A 23,431-nucleotide genomic window follows, 5' to 3' on the forward strand; every position below is an offset into this window, starting at 1 on the left:
ATCTGCTGAATTTGCAAATGGTTCCATAACTTCATTCCTTATTTCTCTCCTCTTTACTGCTTAAGCTTTAACCCTTTCCTATACCAACTGTATGCGTGTGTATGTGTATGTTAGACCAGTTTAAGTGTTTATGTAGTATGTTAGACTAGTTTAAGTGTTTATGTAGTTAATAAAGTCTTACTTGTATCACACTTGACGTTGTTCATTGTTTGCTCATAACTGGAGTCCCTTAATCATGCAGATTTATGCTACAGGCTCTGTGTAGAGTTGTACAGTAAGAAAGTTATTTCCCTTAACCAGGAAATTAACGTTCTTAGAATTGACAGACAGTTGACCCTGAGAGGTCAAGTAAATATCTACAGCGGATCTAAATATTTATAATTAATTATAACTTGTTATGATTAATTATTCATATTTCCCCATGAGCTGATTCGCTACAATTCTGATGAACAGCAGGTGTGTAGGGTGCAGTATGGACCTAATAATTTGAACATCTTCCAGGCTTTCTCTGCGAAGGGTGAGGTAAACCATTGACAGATTCACAGTAGACAATCTGTTCCTCAGTGGTCACAATACAATGGGACAGATGCCCCATGAAAATCAGCACACTTTATACATCCGTCACCCATTGTTATCTGCCCTGTTGCCTACTGAGGAGACAATGTCACTTCCTGAAAGAAACCCCATTGGAGCTGCACAATCAAAATGATCTTTTTTGGGGACAATACTTTAAAACAGTCTGGGTCAATTTCTAGTCACTTAAAATCATATAAAAATAATCCTGACTGGTATTGAGACACTTTTTAAAAATCGACATGTTGATATTATTATATGATGGTCTAATAGGAGGAAATCAATAGTGTAAATTCAGATTTCTGAGAGCGTGGCAGGTATAGCAAGGACAGCCTAGCACTTCATTTTCAGCAAGAGGCTGTTACTGAAGTCAAGCATGACTTACCAAACCTCTAGATAATGTCTATATACCCATAAAGCTCCTTATTGTCATTCATCACTGTCTGAACATCAAAACACAGAGCAGAGCCTCAGCAGAGGATCACTGCAGGAGGGTCAGTGTATGTGACAACTGAAAGAGTTTGAGTAATAAAAGACCAGAGATGTGAATAGAGAGAGGATAGACTGGGGGTATAAAAGAGCGAAATGGAGAGGCTGAGTGAGGATGAAGATGCTATGAGTGATTTCAGATGTTTTTCTAACTCCAAACCCAAGCGATTCACTAAAAATAACTAAAGGTTATTTCTAGGGCTGCACGATTAATCGCATGCGATATTTAACGCGCATCTTGTCAGAAAGCCGGTTCTGTAATCAGCGTAAATCTCCATCACCTGCGGGCTTTCACATTGAGCAGCATTAACTACACAGAGCCGTTGTTCACTGATGAGCAGCGCAAAAAATCGCGCGAATATGAACGTGGTTTAGCGCAGCTCGTCAGTGAACAACGGCTCTGTGTAGTTAATGCTGCTCAATGTGAAAGCACGCAGGTGATGGAGATTTACCGCTGATTACAGAACCGGCTTTACTGATAAGATGCGCGTAAAATATCGCATGCGATTAATTGTGCAGCCCTAGTTATTTCTCTGACTAGTGTATTTTTAGCATTAACACTACCATTCAAAAATCTGGGGTCGCTAAGATAATGTTTTTGAAAGAAGTCCCTTATACTCAAAATACAATGAAAACAGTAATATGATGCATCACTACTAAAACAGTAAAAATGTAAAATAATAATTTTTTTTTTTTTTAAGTAAAATTGCACTTTTTTTCAGTTACATGATCCTTCAGAAATCCTTGTAATATGCTGATTTGATCCTCAATAAACTTTTTTTTCTTTTTCATCAATGTGATCAAGTATATCACATGAAAAAAAATGTATACATTTTTTAAGGATTCTTTAATAAATATAAAGTTGAATATATATATATATATATATATATATAAAAATGTAATACCTGAATTTGAAATAGTAGCAAAATAGCCATAATAGCAGCAGTAGAAATAGTAAATGTAACTGTATTAGTAATAGTAAAAATAATAGTAGCAATTATGAAGACTGTAATTAGGGTAGTGGTGGTAAAGACAGTAACGTGGAAATGTATAAGCATTTGATTATGTTCAATTAGAAGAAATGAGAGGATTGTAAAGAAACAGGATGGGAGGTAAAATGGCTGTGGAGACATTAGCTGCAGAGCAGGTGCGCAAGAGTCACACAGACAGAAAGAAGGGAGAGGGAGGGGGATTGTACATGAGCCAACGAAGCATCCTCCCATCATCACATCTCTGGCTGGTTGGAACATAGAGAGTGAAAGAATGTAAGACACAAGGGCAGTGGGGGTGGAGCTGTGTGAGAGAGTGAGACGCAGCAATGCAGAGTTAGCACAGGAGAAAGTAGGTCAGATTCATCCACTCCAATTCAAACACACACAAGCACAATATCATACCCATCCACCTACACTCCAACAGCCATATAAATCCCCCAACCTGTTCTACAGCTAAGCCTTTCTCTACAGACACAAATACACCCTGCTCATAACACAATGCTGAACAACAATTTACTGTACGTATTTGATGTGTTTAAATTCTAATCACAAAGTTGTTGGTAGTACAAAAATAAAATGAGATAAATGTGAATATTGAATGTTTACTGTATAAACTACTAATTTATTTTGAAACACATTGTCCAACAGTGACCCCAGTGGTCAAGTTTCTTACCTGAGCTTGTGTTTTCGAATGCTGTGTTCATTCATGGAGCTGGTGATGCTGCATCTCTGTGTTAATTAATTGTTCTGATTGATTGCTATGTTGTGCCTGGCAGCGTTTAGTGTTTAATTGCTTATTTCTGGAGTTGTAACTGCACCACCTATTGGACTGGATGGTGAAGTGCTGGACGGGGCATATGAAAACAATGGCAGTTGCAACAACTTTACTGCAATAATAATAATAAATAATAAATTAATAATAAAATAAAGATTATTGTGCTGCTATAGGTATTACCTTTGAAGCAATGCAAAAAATTTTTTTTTTAAATAAACTTACAATACAGTACACAGTATGTTAATATGCACCATTGTTCAAATGTTTGCATTCAGTAAGTTTTTTTTTTTTGACTCCTCACTTTTGAACAGCCGTGCAAATACACAAAAATATTATAAGAAATATTTATTTTGTATTGATAGATTAGCATAAAAGGTTCCACATTCCTTTAACCTGCTAACTGTGTAAAAGATTTTTCCCTCTGCAGGCTACTGTAAGCGATTCATTTACATGCGAATTTCAGTATAATCACTGCAACAGGCAATTCATAGCAGCCTTTACCTTGAAAAGGCAGGCAATTGGAGCTATTTAGAGAATCCTCGCTCTCTCTCTTTCACTCATTAGTATTCTAAACCGGCAGGCCAACTAATGGACTAAATATCAGACAGACATGGATCGTCTAGTTGCTATGGGAACTGCATCTGCAGCACCGAGAGTGAGGAGAGGTGAGAAATACAGAGGAAAAGAGAAACAGATGAGAAAGAGAACTAGTAGGGGCTGAGAGAAATAGTGAAGGACAAAACAGAAGAAGGAAAAGAAAAAAATAGAGAACTAGAGGACAAATGAGAGGAGTCTAAACTTGACCACTTGGAACCTGAAAAAGCATTCAGCATGAAGGACGACCTTGCTGAAGGACACAATGATTTCAGCCAGAATCTCAACACAAAGTCACTGGCAAACAGACTAATGAGGCCTAAAACAACGTTCATATTATTGTGTGCATTTATAATCCAGCACATTAGGCACAGAGCAGCTTCCTGCCCCAGCTCTATGCTGTATCATGCCCGCTTCTCATTACACTGACACTTTAACACACACTTAAGCCAGCAAGCATCTTTGGAAATAGAAATCTGATCCCATCAATAAGGAAATTCACTTATGCCTATGCTCTAATACTCTACTCTCAAAATTATTGATTTATAAAGAATGAACAGTGCTGCTGCACAAATTACTGTCTGTTGTGTCATATTTGGTATTTTCTACTCTGACAATATAGGTTTAACCCTAAAAAAGTTTTTGTATCTTGGGGGATACAAACATTTGAGAGGCTGCGGGGAGAGGAAAATAAAAATATAAAAATAAATAAATGAAAATAAAATCTAGTTCTGAAATAAATTCATATTATTAATATTTATATAGCAAGAATGCATTAAATTGATAAAAAAGTAAAATTGCTGTTTTCTATTTTAATATATTTTAAAACGTAATTTATTCCATTGATGACAAAGCTAAATTTTCAGCAGCCATTCCTCCAGTCTTCATTGTCACATGATCCTTTAGAAATCATTCTAATATGCTGATTTGGTGCTCAAGAAAATTGTTTTATTATTATTAATGTTGCAAATAGTTGTGCTGCTTAAAATTTTTTGTAGAGGCTTTGAGGAGACCGTGATACATAATGTTTTTAAGGATTTAAAAACTTTTGATGAATTAAAAGTACAAGTACAAGAACAGCATTTATTTGAAATAGAAATCTTTTGTAACATTATAAATATCTTTAATGTCAGTTTTGATTGATTTAATGCATCCTTGCTACATAAATATAAAAAATACCAATTTATTTCAAAACTAGATTTTATTTTTATTCATTTATTTTTTTATATTTTATTTTTGCATTTTAATAATCGAGCGTGATTAGTTATTGCAATTGTCAAATTGAACTTAGTGTTCAAGGACAGCACATTGTCCTCACTCTTATTAATGTGGCACAAGACCTTGTCAGTCTTTGTCACACATGAAGCATGTTAACTCACATTTAATTAACTGATTTGCTTCCCTCTCAAAAGTTTACGGGAAGGACAAAACCATGTCATTTTTCAGCATAGTTTAAATCAACATATCTCTATCAATGAATTAATTATGTCTTCTGAAATCATTATATGAAATCTACAGCACAGTTTAGTTAAATAAGAAACAAAACTGGGGTTTGATTTAATTTGTTACTTGTCACAAAAAGGGAAAGGGGGAAGTAAGGAAGTGGCCAGAACCACCATGATCATATGCCATCATGCCTATAGCAATCAGGTATCAACCTGAGAAAGAAATACTGCTGGACCACTATGGGGATTGATGTAAAATCCTCCCTCTCTCTCTCTCTCTCTCTCTCTCTCTCTCTCTCTCTCTCTCTCACACACACACACACACACTCTCACACACACACACACACACACACACACACACAAACACACAAACACACATATTCAGTCTCCACTCCTTTGCAGCACTGCACATTAACAATGTTACAGAGAAGTGCACATTGGAATCTGGCCCAGTTTTGTTAGCGAGGGCGTGGAGGTCATTCTGAGGCACTCTGGGTATTAGCACACAGAAAGTGATCAAAGAGCAAGTTGGGATAAATAGAGAGTAATGGCATGTTATTTTGCTGAGTTGAGGAAGTAAAAAAAGAGACAAAAGATTGATCATCTGGATTTTTAGCGGAGCACAAGGAAGCAATAAAGCAAAGCCCTAAAACTAAAAGAAGACCAAACTTGAAGGATGATTTAATATTAGTAAGTGATTGCTGTCAACGAGTTTTTCAATGACCTATTGACCTTCAATATGCATGTCAATATATAATTACAGTCACAGGAAGATGCAAATCCCCCCACATGCTTTCCTACTGCCTGAAGCACAAGTCTTTGACCCCGAATCCTTAACGTCATAATGATGTCAGATGTTCAGAAACGACACTCACTCAGACATCCAAACTCCTGCTTACTCTCCCAGGAGCTTTGAAACAGGATTTGAGTTTAAAAGGCACCATTCATTCCCACAGAGAAGTGTTAAAAGGAGACAGACTTAATGAATTCCTGTAGAGAACTCTTTCATTTAATCTCACAGAGCCTTTTAGTTCAAGCCACAGTGATCAATAGAGACAAGGGTCCTTATTCAGATGAGACACTAGCTGAGCTGACACCAACACCTTTGTTTCGAGCCCAATTTAAACAGATTACACAAACACACTGGAGTTGGCGTCTCACAGTGGAATTCCCTCTTTTGAAAGAGTTACATGGGCTAATAATGGAGACTGAGGACTTTTCTTGCTGCAACAAAGTAGTCAACAGAACCTCAAGACTTGAAATAGTCCAGCTAATCCTGACCCGGGTCTTCACACGTTCTGTTTAGTGCATGAGTGAAGCGCTCCTTGATAACTGTGCCAGGATGAGTGACAGCTACAGTGATACAGACAGATGTGTGCGAGTGTGTGCGCATGTCGGACTGGGTATGTGTGGGTGTGTATCTGTCGGGCTGTAGTTTGAAACTCTCTGAATGATGCTTAAAGGCAGGTGTGATGGCTGGAGCGATGAGGTATCCCCTCTGTAGAGAGAAAGAGGTGCAGTGCTTCCTTTGTGCTGTGCATGCCAATGAAGAAGAGCCCGGTTAAAAATAGAGCTGCAGTCACACAACCTTAAATATTTCATCTCCTACATCTCTACACTGGAAAAGAAGAGAGAAAGTAGGGATGGATGAAAGAAATATTGAGACTCCACAGGCAGTATTTTAAAGCTAAAATATAAAAAAATATTTTAAATATTTTATAAATATATAGCTAAAAAAAACTGTAATTCTGTTCAAATTTACTCACCCAGATATCATTCAAAACTTAGGCTGGGCTATATGGCCAAAAATATTATCATTAATTTATCGCCAATAATGATCATGAATTTTTTTTCCCATATCATACAATATCAATATTTATCATGATTTTCATTTACCATTAATGAGGAAGGAAATGATTTCCACATGTTTGTTAGACCTTGAGTATGAATGTAAACATAGCTTGTTTGTTCACAATTAAACTCCACAGAGTAAACTTTTAATTTAGGGCGCCATTAAATCAGTTTTATTTTCCCCGAAACTCAATGTTTTCCATTTATTTTTGGATTCTGTTTTATGAATTAATACAAATGTATCTTCAAAAATTGTGTCTAATTAAGTGAATTAATAAAACAGCTCGTCCTCTAGCCAATCAGTCGAAGAGGGGAGTTGATGTCACTCCAATGAGCCTCATTAGCTGCCGATGCTCAGTATTCACTTGTACAGGTGAAAACCATAGACTGTAAAAAAAAGATGGACGACGCACCTTCAATCTCTTCCACTGAAGAAAAGTGAAGCCGCCATTGTCCCAACAGGGCATGGCCATATTGCACTGATTTGGAACCGGAGTCTGCGCAGTAGAGAACTCGGGACCAGAGTCTGCGCAGTAGCGAGCGAAGTGGAGCCGCGTCCCGCCCACATTCCCGCAGAGTCGATCGCAAGCATATGCCCCTGACCCTGTTTTAATTAGCCTGACTGCTCCAGTTTTTGTCTGCTGAGAGGATTGTGTTAAAATAAGGTAAATACAACTCCAATATCCTCCTAAAGATCCCGAAAAAGTCCGTTGGCACCTCAGTTCACTCAGAGAAGCTGTCAGTCTCAGCTGTCAATCATGACGTCACACTCCTGTTTTTATGGCATCACTTAACTAAAACCAAAATTATTTAAAAAACAAACACTTTTAAAACATTAAAAATGTCAAAAGAGAAAGTGGGCACTCAGAGAAATAATCCTCTCTATTTATGTAGAGCCGAATGAGTTATCAGAGACTTTGTTGACAACATTCTTAATGCAGATAAGAGGGTTACGATTTTACTCGCATGTGGCACAGACTGTTCCAGTCAGACTGATCTTCAATGCTTGGGATGTTCTTCCGATCTATTCATAGTACAGGAGAAACAGTTACGTCTGCAGTTTTCCCATAAAGCCACTCAGGCAGAAAAGTCAAAGCAGTTCAATGTCAAACCTCAGCGAAACGTGCCCAGAGATCCTAACTCACTCAAGCATAATGTGATAGGTTCAGTAAAATTGAAAATGATTTAAACAGACTACAATTTTTGTATTACTAACTCTCAAAAGCTGCTATACAAGCTCTTTCCTAGGTGTCACTGTTGAAATCGCAATAGGAAATGAACTGGGAGAGGAAGGAACAGCCTCTCTGCGGTGGCTAGTGCTCAAGGCTGCTGTGCAGGACAGCAGAGGAGAGATAAAGGTTAAGTACACATCTACAGGGAGAGGAAAGCAGCAGAATACAGCAGCCTCAGAGCCTGGCCTTTTGTTCAGCGAATGGATCATGCTGATGGATGGATCCAGAGAGAGCTTACGGCTGCAGGTCATTAGCAGCGAAACTTTAGCAAGGTGTTTTCTAAAAAAACACTCCGCTCGGAGGATACAGGGGCTTTATTTACAGAAAAAGCAGTGAAGCATCCTTTTAAGGCAAGTCGATATCACTCAGTATGTTTACATGCGCAGTTGTTTTTGTAGTAATACAGTCTTCATCTGCCTGGCCTAGAACACGATACAATGCGTAATCAAATATTTGAAGGATTAAATACACGTTGAGCATCACCTCTGTATTTTGGAGCCACTGCACAATGACAAGGGCAATGGTACAAGGCTAATGCACATACATTCTGGACAAAGCTGAGATACAGTCGCATTTCTAATCTGTTAGATTGACTCAAAAAAACCCCAAAAAAAACAGACTACAGGTTTGACAAAGTACTGTTTAATCTGACTAAAGTGCATGTAAATGGGGTCAGGTGTTTTGTTTTTTGTTTTTTTAAGAAAGTAAGAAATTGATTTTATTCAGCAAGTTTGCATTAAATTGATCAAAAATTAGAGTAAAAACATCTATAATGTTACAAGAGATTTGAGTTTCAAATAAATGGTGTTCTTTTGAAGTTTCCATTCATTAAAGATTAATGACAAGTATCACGGTATCTACAAAATGTATCAGTATCCAGAAAAATATAAAGCAGCATAACCGTTTTAAACTTTGATAATAAAAAGAAATGTTTCTTGAGCAACAAATCAGCATATTAGAATGATTTCTGAATGATCTGACACTGGAGACTGGAGTAATGGCTGCTAAAAATTTTATATCACAGGAATTTATTACATTTTATAATATATTTATTTAGAAAATAGTTATTTGCAATAGTATTTCATAATATTACTGTTTTTACTGTATTTTGATAAATGCAGCAAATACATGCAGCCTTGTGAGCATAACATTTTTTTTTAATCTTACCGACAACATACTTTTGAACAGCAGAGTACTTAGTGATTTTGAACACCTGACTGGTTTGAACACCTTGAATATAGAGATTAAAGTGGAAATTAACTATAGGCAAGTTGAAATATAAAAATAAATGCAGAAATAAAATAATATAGTTTAAAAATGAATAAATATAAAAATAAAATTGCTAAATAATGACAAAATTGATATATATAAAATTTAAAGTTCATTAACTAGATCACTGTGCATATTTTTAAAGGTTGTAGCCTTTAAAAGGTGTGGTTTCAGTGTGTATTTTTAGGGACACTGTGAGTGAGTTTTATTATGGTGTGTCACCACCATCATGTGTGAGCTCATTTGGTTATAAAACACGCAGGCACACAAAATGGAAACTTTCATTCAGACTGCCTTCATCTTATCCATATCTCTTGGCTTTCCTCTAATCTCAGACATTCACTTTATATACCCCCAGATAAACTTTAGAGTCCATCTAATTTTTCTGATTCATAACCCATACAAAATCATCAAACGGCCTGTTATAGTGTCTACTGCCTGTCGATTTCAGGAAGTGTACCCCCTCAGCCATCACAGTATGACACATCAGGGCATAATTCAGCAAACATCAAGCAGAAAATATTGTATCTCCTCTCTGTACCATGCTCAGCTCTTGTGCAATCATTTGGCAGATTCAAGGGAGCTTAAAGTACCTCTCAAATCTAGAAGACACAAATTTTTCTCCCGCTTCATAAAAAGCCACAGGGGGTATCAGTCCGACAGGGATAAGCTGGCTGCACTGTCCTTAAATGCCCTGAACTGGCACCGCAGACAAGAGAGTGGATGAATTATCATGGCTGGCATGGTTAGCCTTATGTGCCCTGGCCCCATCCCCAGAGTCCTGCTATCTCTCCCAAATCGCTCTCAGGAGCGCCCCCTGTTGGTGTCACCTTTTGAAGTGGCTGAGCAGGGTCCCAACCAGCTCTCCGATGCGGCTGTCCCCCGCTGGCACCATCCCCTGCAGGCACACGATTAGGTCCCGGTTGTCTTTGGTGTGGAAGACAACCAGCTGGTCTTTCCCAGGGGAAATGCTCACTCCGGTCACCTGAGACAGGAAGAAAGGGCAATGTGAGTTAAAACAGCACTCATACAGACACACAGCAGGCCAGCATGCACTAATAAGCTCTGCCATAATTTAGTTCTCATTATAGCGAACCTGCAAACAAGGGCCATGGGTTTTGGAGGTGGACTCACAGGAACATTATACATCTGTTGGTATATCGAGGTGTGGGAACAAATCATAATTTACTGTGTTACAACGAACAAGGTGAGACATGTACTTCCAGAGCAGATGACCTTCAGAACCAGTTGTATTTTAGTATAATTTATATACCATTTATTAATATTTTGAATTAGCTTTAATTTTATATTTTCAGTTTTAATTTTAGTTTAAGTTTTAGTAATTTAGTTGAATTTTAATCTAATTTGTAAGTTTAAATTTTTCATCTAAAGTTTATATTTTATTTCCGCTTTATTTCAATAAAAATATTTTTAATAGTTTTAGTTTAGTTAATAATAAAAACACTGTTCAAAACAATAATTAAACATGGGGCTCATGATAACTAATGAGTTATTAGATGATTGATTGTGGTGGGCTGGTGTTTGGGACCTTGAGTTTTAATTCAACCAGGTGTCAGGACAGACTGCATATGTCAATGAGGTTACGTTATATCTAATATATACAAAAATAAATTTAAAATGCTAGTTATGCAGACAAGGACTTAACTTGAATACACCTCAACTATGATTATATTTCTATCAATATATGAATTTAATTTTATTTTCGAAATAAATAAGAATAAAAGATTAATAATAAATGTTGCAATTCGACAAGAAAAAAAAAAAAAGAACACAGGCAAAGACAGAAAGGACAAAAAAAAAAGTCAATCTCTTTATGGAATGGCAAGGCAAACTCAGGTTAGCAAAATGGAAAAATACAAGAAAACATTCATAAAAAAACATTCATAATTCAATAATTCATGTTTATTTCAGTTGCTCTGAAAAATATGTTTGAAAATGTTTAAAAATGATTAGGCTGCTTGTTTACAGTCATGAGCATTAATTTTCCATGGTCACCACTTGACAATTTCTGTCTCAAAAATGGCATAAACATTCTTCAAAAATATCTGAAACCAACATGAATAAAAAGATTCAATTTCCAAGACCTCATTTTAAAACTAGACTTCCAGACATCCTTATTTGACCCCAAATCAATAGCAAGCATCCATAAACAACTGCTTTTATCAAGATGAAACACCTGAAAATGTGATGCAGTTTCCTTGAGGTAAAATTTCTTTGTCTTCCATCCTCTTCATCTCTCTCTTATTCACCCAGATAAGGGCTAGGGTCCAACGAACACAGTCTGGGCTAGGGTAAAACAGCTAACAGCTAGGGGGGAATCGAGTGTACTGACTCCCCTGTGGATCAGTGCATGCTCAGGCAAAAATCACTAGCTGAATATATTAAGAAACCAAGGACTCTACACCACACTGTCAATACCATTTATCTCGCCCTCATTTATCTTAAAATAAAGCTCGGCTGGATGGGAACCATCTCTACCACGACTAAGACCTTGGTGATGGTCTCATAGAAAAAAGATGCAGGATGGCGACAGCTGGTGTGACCAATTTAGGACCAAATGATAATAGTCATTATGAGATGTTTGAGCAATGATATGAGCTTATAATATGAGCAATTTGTCACTTATGAGTAAATATTTAAAGAACAGTTACAAAAGACAAATGTGAGCAGTCAAACATGACACTGATGACCAGGTCAGAACAACCTGTGGTATCCGCATAATGCTTGTGGAATTATGGATCAGGCACCCCTGGTCTCTCTAATCGGTAGGGAATGAGTCACATTACCACTGACTTCCTGTGTTCCATGTGATTGAAGGAATTGTATTGCTCCTGCTGTTTAATAAAATATTCCTTATGTAAGTATCATGCAGTGGGATGTTGTGCACTATAAGGTACATATCTTCTTTTTCCCTTTACATAGTAATACTGGTCAATTTATAATAATTTCTTATTATGCCAATAAATGACCCAAACAAACAGGATTCAGGAAAATAAAGCGAACATAAATAGGTCTATGAAGAGCAAACAGAGACTTCAACAGGAGAGAAGAGATGAAACAAAGAAATCCTACAGAAGTGTGAAGACACACGCAAGCCCGAGCAGAAGGAACACACCGAGGAGGCAAATTTGTGCACATGCCGGAATGATACTAGACATCAGCTGATCTCCCCTCCCGCTCCATCACCATGACAACCCCATCCCCTGGGATGTTGGCATGACAACAGTGGAGAAGGAGACGGATAAAGGAGGAGGAGCAGCGTAGCTGAGTTGCAGAGTGGATTGTTTGGGTGGGGAAGATTAACGTTTATTTATTTTTTATTTTTTTGGATTATATCTCAGTAATGTTTTTTTCTAGGACATGGTTCCAGCCCAACCATTTAATAATGCAATGAGTGTTCTTGATATCCTTTTGTCTTTGAGGCGTTAGCTGTCACATAAATCATTCTATCCATTTCCCTGACCTGTGCGTTCTGTAACACTGGAGCAATAAATAAATGTGAGGGGCAGGAAAAGTTCAGCTGGGCTGTGACCTTTCCCAAATCAAGAGATGTTAACTGCTCTTTTCCAGCATCCAGAAAGCAATCAGAGATTTATTTACATAGGCTATTTCTTATTCAACCCACTGTACATAGCAATAGCAATAAATTGCTGTATTCGCCTCAGTTTAAGCGGCATGTGAATCAATTATCTTTTCGATTACAATGAGACATTCGTTCCATTAAATTATGTTTTCTTTGTGAAAATTCTACCACCTACTCCACAAAAATGTCTTTGGCATCCAACCTTTCATTCCTCACATGTTCCTAATTAAAAACAGCAATAAAACCTTCTAAAGGTTGAAGTGGGCTCCAACTCATTAACTTAAGTTATATTGTCTTTTCTGAGATAAATAACGTTACTATTCACAAGCTATTCACGGTATAATAAATGATTGGAAATAATATTTCACATTTTCAAATCCATTCATTATTTGTAGCGCACCAGCCACCCAGTAATCGCAATGAGCTTTGTGCCTAACACAGCTCAGCTTTCAAATTCTGTCAGTTTTATCACAAAATACAAATTATAAATGTTTTTCCTCTTTATTACAAGTTATAGCACAATATAAACATGAAGGAACATCAGAAGGCATGAAAAAAACAGTATAAACGAATGTCTTATTGTAATCGAAAAGATGATTGATTCACATGCCACTTAAACTGAGGTGAATACAGCGATCTGTCACGCCACATTACAGAGCATGAAACACATTATTGTAAGACATATTGTTTGTATTTGCTATAAAAATGACAGAATTCGAAAGCTGAGACTTTGTTTTATATTAAAAGTACCAAAAGCACAAAGCTTATTGTTATTATTGGGTGGCTGGCGCACTACAAATAATGAATGCATTTGAAGATGTGAAATATTATTTCTAATCATTTATTATACCGAAAATAGCTTGTGAATAGTAACGTTATTTATCTCAGAAAAGACAACAATATAAATATAATATTACTTCCAAGCATACTCTCCCTGTGAGTATATGACACATCCCACATATATTCAAATCAGTTGCCAGGCCACCGGAATTTCTCCCGGTGCTCCCAATCCAGACCATTTGCATCCTCAATATAGGCTATACTCTCAAAATATTATAACTATTTATAAATATTATAAATATTGCTATCACTTAATTCTCATTATTTTGACTTTATTCTCAAAATATTTTGCCTTTATTCTTGTAATTTCTACTTTATTCTCAAAATATTTCGAATTTATTCTCATATACAGGTGCATCTCAATAAATTAGAATGTCGTGGAAAAGTTCATTTATTTCAGTAATTCAACTCAAATTGTGAAACTCGTGTATTAAATAAATTAAATGCACACAGACTGACTAATTTACTGAGATGCACCTGTAGCTACGACTTTATTCTCGTAATTTTGACTTTTTTTCACAAAATATTATGACTTTAATCTTGTAAACTTAGATTTTTTTATTTTTTTAACATGCCACTAAAACGTCATCGTACTAAAGTAAGATTTTTTTTGTAAAATACATTAATACTTCTATGCTGCAAGGATGCAATAAATTGATCAAAAGGGACAGTAAAGATTTATATTTTAGTAATACATGAGACAAAGGGCTTGACCTGAGCCATTTCAAGCAAAATGGAAAAATAATTTAGTGTAAAGCTATGTTATGTATAGTGACCGTGAATGAAAAGACTAGATGTTCTACAGCTTTAGCTCAAGATGAAATGTTTCAGGTTTACAGATTAAAATAGACTTTATCAACCCTGGAAGAATATAAACAGAATCCAGTTTGATTTAAATATGAGGAAAATATTCTATTTATATTAGGGATGCACCGATACCACTTTTTCCAGTACTCGCCCGATACCGATACTTTTATTTTTGGTACTTCTTAACTCCATTCTGCTGTTCTGTTGTCGGTGTTTCTTTGTCTGAATATGGCACTTATCACATGCTGTGTGGTATCGGCGCATTTTAACGAGTACGAGTACGAGTACAGGAGCTCAGTATCGGGCCCGATACCGATACCAGTATCGGTGCATCCCTAATTTATATATTTGAAATAACTGTATTACAGTACTTCAATCTGAATAATCATCAAATAAATTCTTACAACTGTTCTTAAAATTCAATTGTGACTTCTGGAATTGAAGAATGTGATTGTCACTCTCTTGAATCACCAAACTGCATTTGCACTCCAAATATGAATGACAATCATATTCTGCTTCTGTGTGAATGCAACTTGTGGTATCAAAAAGGTAGATATTTACATTATAGAGTGGGATGCTCTTCATGGGCTTGTACTGCTTGACAGGGTCCATTTTGTAGAGGTGGCGATCAGTAATGAGCAATGCTCGGTCCTCTGCTTTATTGAAGCGATTGATCTATTGACAATAATATTGCATAGGTTAACATTACATGCAAAGCAAACATCTGACACTGGAACAATGATTCAAATAACTGTCAGTCAGACATACTTTGCGGACATTGCAGGAGAAGAGGACTCTCATGAACTTATCTTTCCTCTGCAGGTCACTGGAAATAAGAGTAAAGGAAGACGCTGTCCCAGGACTGTCCTTTTTCTAAGATCAGAAAAAACTTTGTGTTAAACATTGTGAACTAAATGTATTATATAAATTATTTTAAACCAGATTCAACACTAACCAGGTAGTTGCCCTCCCAGGCTCTCTGCAGTCCGAGATCTGCTCTCTGCCCCTTCAGACACTCTAATGTGGCCACTTTAGCCCTGATCTGCACCAATTGCTCTGGAGACAGGTCTTTAATGAGCGTCCAGGCCCACCATCTAAAATATATTTGAATAAATATCTTAAACACAAAGCCATTGCCTGCAACATAAGTTGTAATTGTTACAGTATAATGCACACTGTAGCTTAAAAAGTCCACAGAAATATACTGAAACCAAATTGGAAATATGGGATTCAAAACTTTTTTCTGGTTTTAAAAAGTGTAAACAAAGAAGCATTATCCCAAAAAATGAGTAAAAAAGTACTTTTCAACACATATTTGCATGTTCACGGTTGTCTGATATATGTCAAAGGAATAGTTTTCACCCAAAAGTTTTCATTTTTGGGTGAACTATTCCTTTAATGGTCACATGACATGCATATAAACTAAATTAATATGTTTAAATATTTAATAACTTATCAGTGTTAACTTAACAGTGTTAAGTGCTTAACTTAGCAGTTTTTACTTCTTTTTGTGTTTTAGGTTTTTTATTCTAAAATTTGTTATTTATTGCAATTTTACATTTTCATGATTTAATTGGGTTTAATTAATTATTAGGGGGCAAACCAAATGCTGAGAAATAATGAAATTCATGTTAATTTCAGGTAGATTTTTCACTCAAGTTTTTATGCTGATAATATAAATTTAATTGAAAAAAAGCGTATTTTTGTAAAAAAAAATAATAATTTGCTGTAGGTGTCATACATTTACTGTGTGACTAGAAATCGAAACACCGGAAGTGTTATTTTGACTTTCGGGTTGTTTTCTGCATTGTTTTTAGGGTCAGAGCTCTTGTGAGTAGATCTCCAACAGGACTTTGATCCAAAGATCAATAAGTGCTTCAGGAAACAACAGCCCTGTTGAATGCAAGAGAGCCTTTCCTTACTTAAACACCTCAGAGATACACAAGCCTATAGCAAAAAAATAAAATTTCCTTGTCCAACAATGATAAAGAGCTGAAAGCATCGAAGTGAGTCAGAGACATTACATTGTTATAGTAACATTTGGCCAGACTGTGTTCCCCGCCACATGGCTGACGTTAATGCAGCACAGCTGGGGTCATACATGACTAGCCCATGAGTCACACAGAGTACCAGTGAGCCTGTCCACTTCTTGTCCTCTGTAACTCTGACCTGTTATAGATGTTCCTCAGTGCCTCCTCAAACTTGCGCAAGACCTTGGGCGGTGTGGGCCACTTCACATGTTTGCCGTGATCCTTCATGCCACGGACATTTTTGAAGCGCTGGTTGACCTCACGGATGTATGACTTAACCTTGTATCTTCTGTATGCCCGGATGATGATGAGGGCGGCACGCATGCGGCGGTAATGCATTCTGGCCAGTGTCCCACGCCACACCTGTGTGAAAGAGTGAGAGAAAAAGAGTGTGAAAGATCATAATTAATATTGTTACCTACATTTAAATGCTATTTAACTAAAATAATGGATTACAATAAATATATATGACATGAAAAAATATGTACTACATTTAAATTTTAGACAAAAGACAAAAAACAAAATAGTTTTACAAAATATACCGTAACCTGATTACATCTATTTTTTTTAGTTGTAACTGAATACAGTTACTTTTTTTCTTGCATCCAGATGCATAATGTCATTTCAAGTATTTCCTTTACTTCAAGTCTAAATATAGCAATTTTATGTTGTTTATTTGCGTATGAGAATACCCCTGGTAGAAATACAGTATACCATGATGCCATATATAACACATCTGCTCCCGTGTGGAATATAGCTAGACTCTCTAATGATACATATAATCTGATCTGTGGCACCCAAAGTGCATTTCCGAGGGTGTAAGGCCTGTCTTAGACATCAATAATAGATGATAATGGAACTCTTGGGAGCTGTTTGAGTGGCTCAGTACTCAGTAAAAATCCCAACCATATGTTGAATCCACTTTACATTGACTCAGGTGGGAAAAAGTGAAAGGAGCCTTATGTCTGGCAAATATGGCATCATAAACGTGTGGTTGAACTTGAAGTGTTGTCCAAAGACATCAATTAAAATGTCCTTTTCCATAATACTGTCTTAAATATTATGAGGATATATATTTTTGGTGACCTGAACTGTCACCACAGATGCCTCAAGCATGCATTACACTGTATTCAGTTTAAAATTCGGTGTAAAATAAAATATATATCAGTACTGTAGTGTGGGTGATTCTCCCTACATGGTCTCTAGTCTTTGCCTGTGTGCTAACACAGACCTCAAGGAAGAACTTTCCTTTGAGTTGCTGTGCTACTGTGACTGAACCCATTACGTAACTTAACTGTATGACTAATGCAGAGGAGTGAAGAAACAGCAAGGCTACACATTCATAATCAGCCAATCTGCTACCAGAAGTCCTACATGCCCAAACTGATGTGATGTACATGATGTACACTAGTCATTTCTGAACACAAACCAAACAATCAGTCTGAAAGAAATATAGCACAATTCGGAGAATAACTTATTGATATTATTGATTAGGCATTAATTATAATGTATTATTGAGTGCATAATGGTAATTAGCTTTGCTAATTAGAGGTTGAAGGGTCAATTTCAAATCTTTACAATGCTGCATGTTTCCCAGATTTGCATTCTGGGTTTAACACTCTTTTTAAAACACTTTGAAATGTGCTTTAACTACAATTACCTTATTTTTTGTTGTAAAGTGGATAGAAATGAAGCTGATGATAACTGAAAATAAAAATAATTGCAATTTTAATGTCAAAAGGTATTTACGTATAACATAATAAAGAAAATGCTTATCGCATTACCTATTGTTTTTGTCAGGCTAAACATCTGAACAGTTTCTGTTCAAGGGGGTGAAAACGATTCTTGACTACTAGACATGTACAATCAGAAAATGCATGTAAATTTAAATTGAGTTGCAGAAACAACTCCCTTTATACATTTTGTGTAATGCACACTTAGCCATGGATTTTTATTTACACATGTATGTGTGTGTGTGTGCATACATATGTACGTATTCATGTATTTATCGTCAAACTGAACTATAATATCTATAATTTCAGAGTAGCAGACAACTCTCATCATGTCAAATTAACAAATAAATGTTGCAAATACTCAATTTTACAAATATTACTAACAAAGAAATCTACGTCATGTTGATCATAACCAATATAGCAGAATGTTTGAGTGAAATCAGACTCAGCTGTTCAAATTGTGTTTATGTTTATTTAGAGAGTTGATGACCGCACATTCGCACTGTCCATCCTGATGACATTGGAAATGCTTAACCAGTGGGGCGGACAGATGGTCAGTGTTTGTTTTTAGAGAGGATAGTGGTAGTAGACAACACCCGGGGGAATGTGGGTAAATCAGGCCAATAACAGGACCTCAACTCACCCCGCCCCCCAGCCAGCTTGTCTGATCAACGTTTAACAACCCCAGCACAATACCGCCTCTCTGCAGCAGATTTACACACTCATCAAAGCCAAACTGGATAAAGCTAAGACAAAGAAGTCTCACGTAATAAATAATTAAAGCATAAATCTTTCAATCAAACCCCATTGTTTAGCACTTTTTCTTTTTAAATTTTCTTTTCAGTGTTGCCAACATTTTTTTGATTAAATAGAACAAGATCTACGTATTTTAATGACTGTAACTGCTGTGCAAACAGCTTCTTCATTGAGGAGAAATGTAAAAATTAATAAAAAGAGGCTGTTTGAATCTCTCACCCTGCAGAAAACAGGACAAAGAAATTCTAGCAGAATCTATTCAGATGTGCCATCAGGTGTCAAAAGGCAATTACAGATGGCTGACAGAATGTGAGGTGACTTATCATTAATAAGAGATGCAGGCAGGCAAATCCCACAATCCCTCAACACACACAACTTCACACACTGGCAGGACAGAATCACGGTCAGGGTATGTGACAGAGTTAAACGTATTCACAAAAGATCCTAACCACAGACAACCCCACAAGGCTCCTTTTGCAGCTGTCACTGGCTTCACATTTGACTACTGTAATACTTATCACATTTTTATATATTCTGAATAAAATGCGAGTGGTGCAAAATTAGGTTGCTGCTATGCATTTGCTAAAATATTCAGAGTGTTTGCAGCATTTTGTTATGTTATGTGGTTACGAAGGTTTTCTGGGTGGTTGCTAGGAGGCTGCTTACTGGCTTAAGACAATACTTAATACGAGTTATACTTAGAGTTAAGTAAAGATGTTTACTTAAATATGAGAAATTGCAGCTGTGGACAGTAGCAAAGCATTTTATATTTATTTTTTTCATCTTGGAAACTTTTTACTTCACTTCACTCTTAAGCATAATATACAAACATATAGTTACTCATTATTTCAAAATGAAGAAATCAATGTTGCAATTACTGAATAAGCTGATTGTACTTAATGATTCATTTGCAAATTTGACTAATCCGATTGCAGCTGTTCTCAAGAGCGCATCTCCAGTTAAAAATTCAGACAAAATATTGCTACTTTTGATTCTGAAGTACTGTAAAGAAATATGTAAAAGATGTTTTGATTTATATTTCTTTATTATTTGCCCAGATTAATGACCTTGAGCACATCTGAAATAGCTCTTTTCAAGGACAGATTGGTAAAGCACTTTCATTAGATGCAGTACATTTCCATTTCCCATTTTGCCAGCAGTGGCATGTCCCCGTTAACTGCTGTCTCATGAGCCTTCAGGACGGGGATATTGCAATCGTACATCACAGAACCAGGCGTACATTTCACAAAAACCTATAGTATGACATGACAAAAAAAGACCCTGTTGACCGTGCTGAGTAAAATATGCTTCATTTTTTTCTATAAAACAGTGTTCGCTTACCACTGCAATCTGACAGCAAAAGGAAGAAGATGCTGCAGAAAAGATCTGAGCAAAAACAAACAATCCTAGAGGAGGCATAAGGGATTTATGGGAGAAAATATAGGAGATTTATACAGGGAGTCTGACATCTCTGTGCATCGAGTGTTTGTTTGCCTCAGCAAATGCAATAAAATACACATTGTGTTTGGCAAGTAGTCTTAAATCTGTTCTATCATTTCAGAAATTAACGATATGGGATTTAACTCCATCCATAAAATAAACAGAGAGCTCCTCTCACAGCAGAAACCACAACTAACATGGCAGATGATGTGGATGCTGGGGCTTGAATGTATTAAATATTAATTAAAAGGGAGGAAATTCATGAATAATGTAGTCAACTCAATGTTTGTGTTTTGTACAGCAGATCCGATTTGCTTCAAATTGCCACTATTCCAAGCCACATCTTGCTGATGAACTGAACAGAGGGTCGTACAACGAGAGACAGCACGGCATCCTGCAAAGGAGCTCGCTGGCAGAGCAGAGGATCCTGGGTATTTTCATCACCTATGGGAGAAGCGCTAAAGCGTAACGGCTTAGAAATGACAGTGGAGTGAGGGGGTGGAGGAAGGTAATGGCACAGAAAAATGGCTGGGAATCTGTGAAGGAATGGTGGGGTGAGACAGACAGGAAATCAGTGAGGAGAAAGTAGGAGGTGAAAAATAACTGGGCATTGATTGGGGGATTGGGGGTTCTTTTGGTTTACGAGCTTAAAAAAGATGAAAGATAAATGCATCCCCGTGTGTGCTATGCACTGAGAAATGAGAGACAAAGAATAAGGCGAAGCAGAACTCAGAGGCCTACAAACAAGGAGATTCATAGAGATGAGCAGTAGCATTTTTAAATTGGGTTCACTGGTGGCCTTTGGCACAAATGTTGGAATCGCTGGCAAAACTGCCAGACTTGGCAGAAGTCAAACTAGTCTGCCATATGCTGATAAATGGATTGTGCGTGAAAGAAAGATGATCCAAACCTTAAGACACACATGTGAACGGTTTCAGTGTTTAGGGCCAACCATAAGCTGGTTTTTGTGCAAAATAACACATTAGCGCCTGCCACTCACAGAAGATCGACACAGGTGATATCCAGCTCTGAATCCATACAAAAGATCAAACAATCAATCTCCGATTCAGGAAGAGCACAGATTTAACACTTTGATACGTGCATCTGCTTACGAATGTAGCAGTCCAGAGAGACTATGAGACAGAAATACTGAGCCTAAAACTGAGAGTTTGATGTTGAACGCAAACGTTGTGGAAAACTATGTCAGTTTGTGTTTAAAAGCATCTCGATAAAGGGAACCCCCTGATAACATCTTTTGAAATAGCAAATAAGATCTTGCAACGGGGGAGTGGTAAAAAACACTCAATGCGCAGACAGGAGCTGACAGAATATATGCTTTGATTTCTAATAACTGTCAGTCACTAAAGACAGTAAAGCAAGATCGGGGAATGTACACTAAGAACCCACAATCATTTTTTGTGTGCCAGTGAAATGACACTGGCAGTCAATAAATCTGCCATTCAAATAAATCTGTATTCTCATGCTCCTGAGGAAAAATAAAGGTAGAAAACCCTGTAAAAATGCCACAAAATAATATGTGTTGTGTATTCACACAGACAAAATAAGAAAATGCTGTGAGGCGGAGGGATTTGGGTGCCATATTGTTTTACTGTTGCCTTGTTGTTCAGTCTGCTGTGGTGTGAGGTCTGTTGTTGAAAAGTAATGGTGTCAATGAATCACAGGAACGTAGGGTGGTGCGGATATGGCACCTTGCTGTCTCTGAAGCTGATTAAGTGCGTGTATGAGTGTGTGTCGTAATGAAGTCTCAAGAAATTCCTGATCAGATTTAATTTTTGAAAACCAGCTGAACACCAAATGAAATATGATGAATGTCTTATGAAAAATTGGATGTTGTCCCATTGTGATTTTTGATTTGGAATTTCACATACACTATCATACATTTATGATGAATACTAATACTAATATTAAATACATTTATTCAGCAAGCTATATTAAACTGATCAAAAGTAAGTGTAAGTAAAAGATTTGTATTTTAAATAAATGCTGTTCTTTTGATATTTCTATTCATCAATAATTTCATGAAAACAATCACAGTTTCCACACACACAAAAAAAATAAAAATAAGCAGAACAACGTTTTCAACATTGATAAGAAGAAATGTTTCTTGAGCACCAAATCAGCATTTTAGAATGATTTCTGAAGGATCATGTGACAATGAAGACTGGATTAATGGCAGCTGAAAATTCAGCTTTGCTATTACAGGTGTAATTTACATTTTAAATATATTAAAATAGAAAATTGCTATTTTAAATCGTAATAATATTTCACAATGTTACTGCTTTTATTGTATTTTTAATCAAACAAATGCCATTTTGGGGAGCATGAAAACATTTTCAATGTTCAACATTTTCTTTCAAAAACATTTAAAAAATCTTACAGACCCCAATCTCTTGAACAGTAGTGTATGATGAGGTTAGCCTTGAGGTCTAAGAATTTTTTTAAATGCATATCTCAGGGCTCCAAACAAAAAAATAGAGTAAGGAACCATTGGCTCCTATAAGAAAAAAATGTAGGCGCCAAATTCTTTTTTTAGGTGCCACAGAATAAACGTGTTTTATTTATTTTATTATTATTTTTTAACATTTCAATCATACTTTCATGTGTTTATGTCTTATCATTTCTTGAATTTATCAGCATTTTAATCGATCTTGTAGATGACCTGGGAACTATGGTTCACTTAAAGTGGGAACTAAACGTCTTTTCCAACTTGAAATATAGTCACAAAGAATTGTTCATGACACAGAATCTGTACCAATATCATGGACCATAACAAGCATCACTTGGCCACTGAGTGTAGTTTGGGCTCCTCCTCAGTGCATCCTGTAAATGTTGTCATATGTCTTTCACACATTCAGTCTGTTTTTCTTCATTAGTAAAATGCAATTTTGAAGGAGGAGTTGAATCATGTAGACAACAGGTTAAGTAAAAATATTAACATCCAATAGCGCATAAATATAGCAAAATGCTCTTCTTTATAGTT

At 36.4% G+C, this 23,431-nt stretch overlaps 1 protein-coding gene across 1 annotated transcript in view; it reads right to left on the reverse strand.

The window, feature by feature from the left end:
* Positions 1-23,431, reverse strand: part of LOC107677861 (unconventional myosin-Id-like) — a 79,177-nt gene that overhangs the window by 15,232 nt on the left and 40,514 nt on the right. The window contains exons 18-22 of the mRNA XM_016472924.1: positions 16,641-16,864; positions 15,427-15,565; positions 15,240-15,344; positions 15,033-15,146; positions 10,051-10,205 (exon numbers count right to left, since the gene is read on the reverse strand). Coding sequence (XP_016328410.1) covers positions 10,051-10,205; positions 15,033-15,146; positions 15,240-15,344; positions 15,427-15,565; positions 16,641-16,864 — 737 coding nt within the window. The remainder of the gene's footprint in view (positions 1-10,050; positions 10,206-15,032; positions 15,147-15,239; positions 15,345-15,426; positions 15,566-16,640; positions 16,865-23,431) is intronic.

The sequence above is a fragment of the Sinocyclocheilus anshuiensis genome, unplaced genomic scaffold (assembly GCF_001515605.1).
Source record: "Sinocyclocheilus anshuiensis isolate Anshui unplaced genomic scaffold, SAMN03320099.WGS_v1.1 scaffold1302, whole genome shotgun sequence".
Classification (NCBI taxonomy): Eukaryota; Metazoa; Chordata; class Actinopteri; order Cypriniformes; family Cyprinidae; genus Sinocyclocheilus; species Sinocyclocheilus anshuiensis.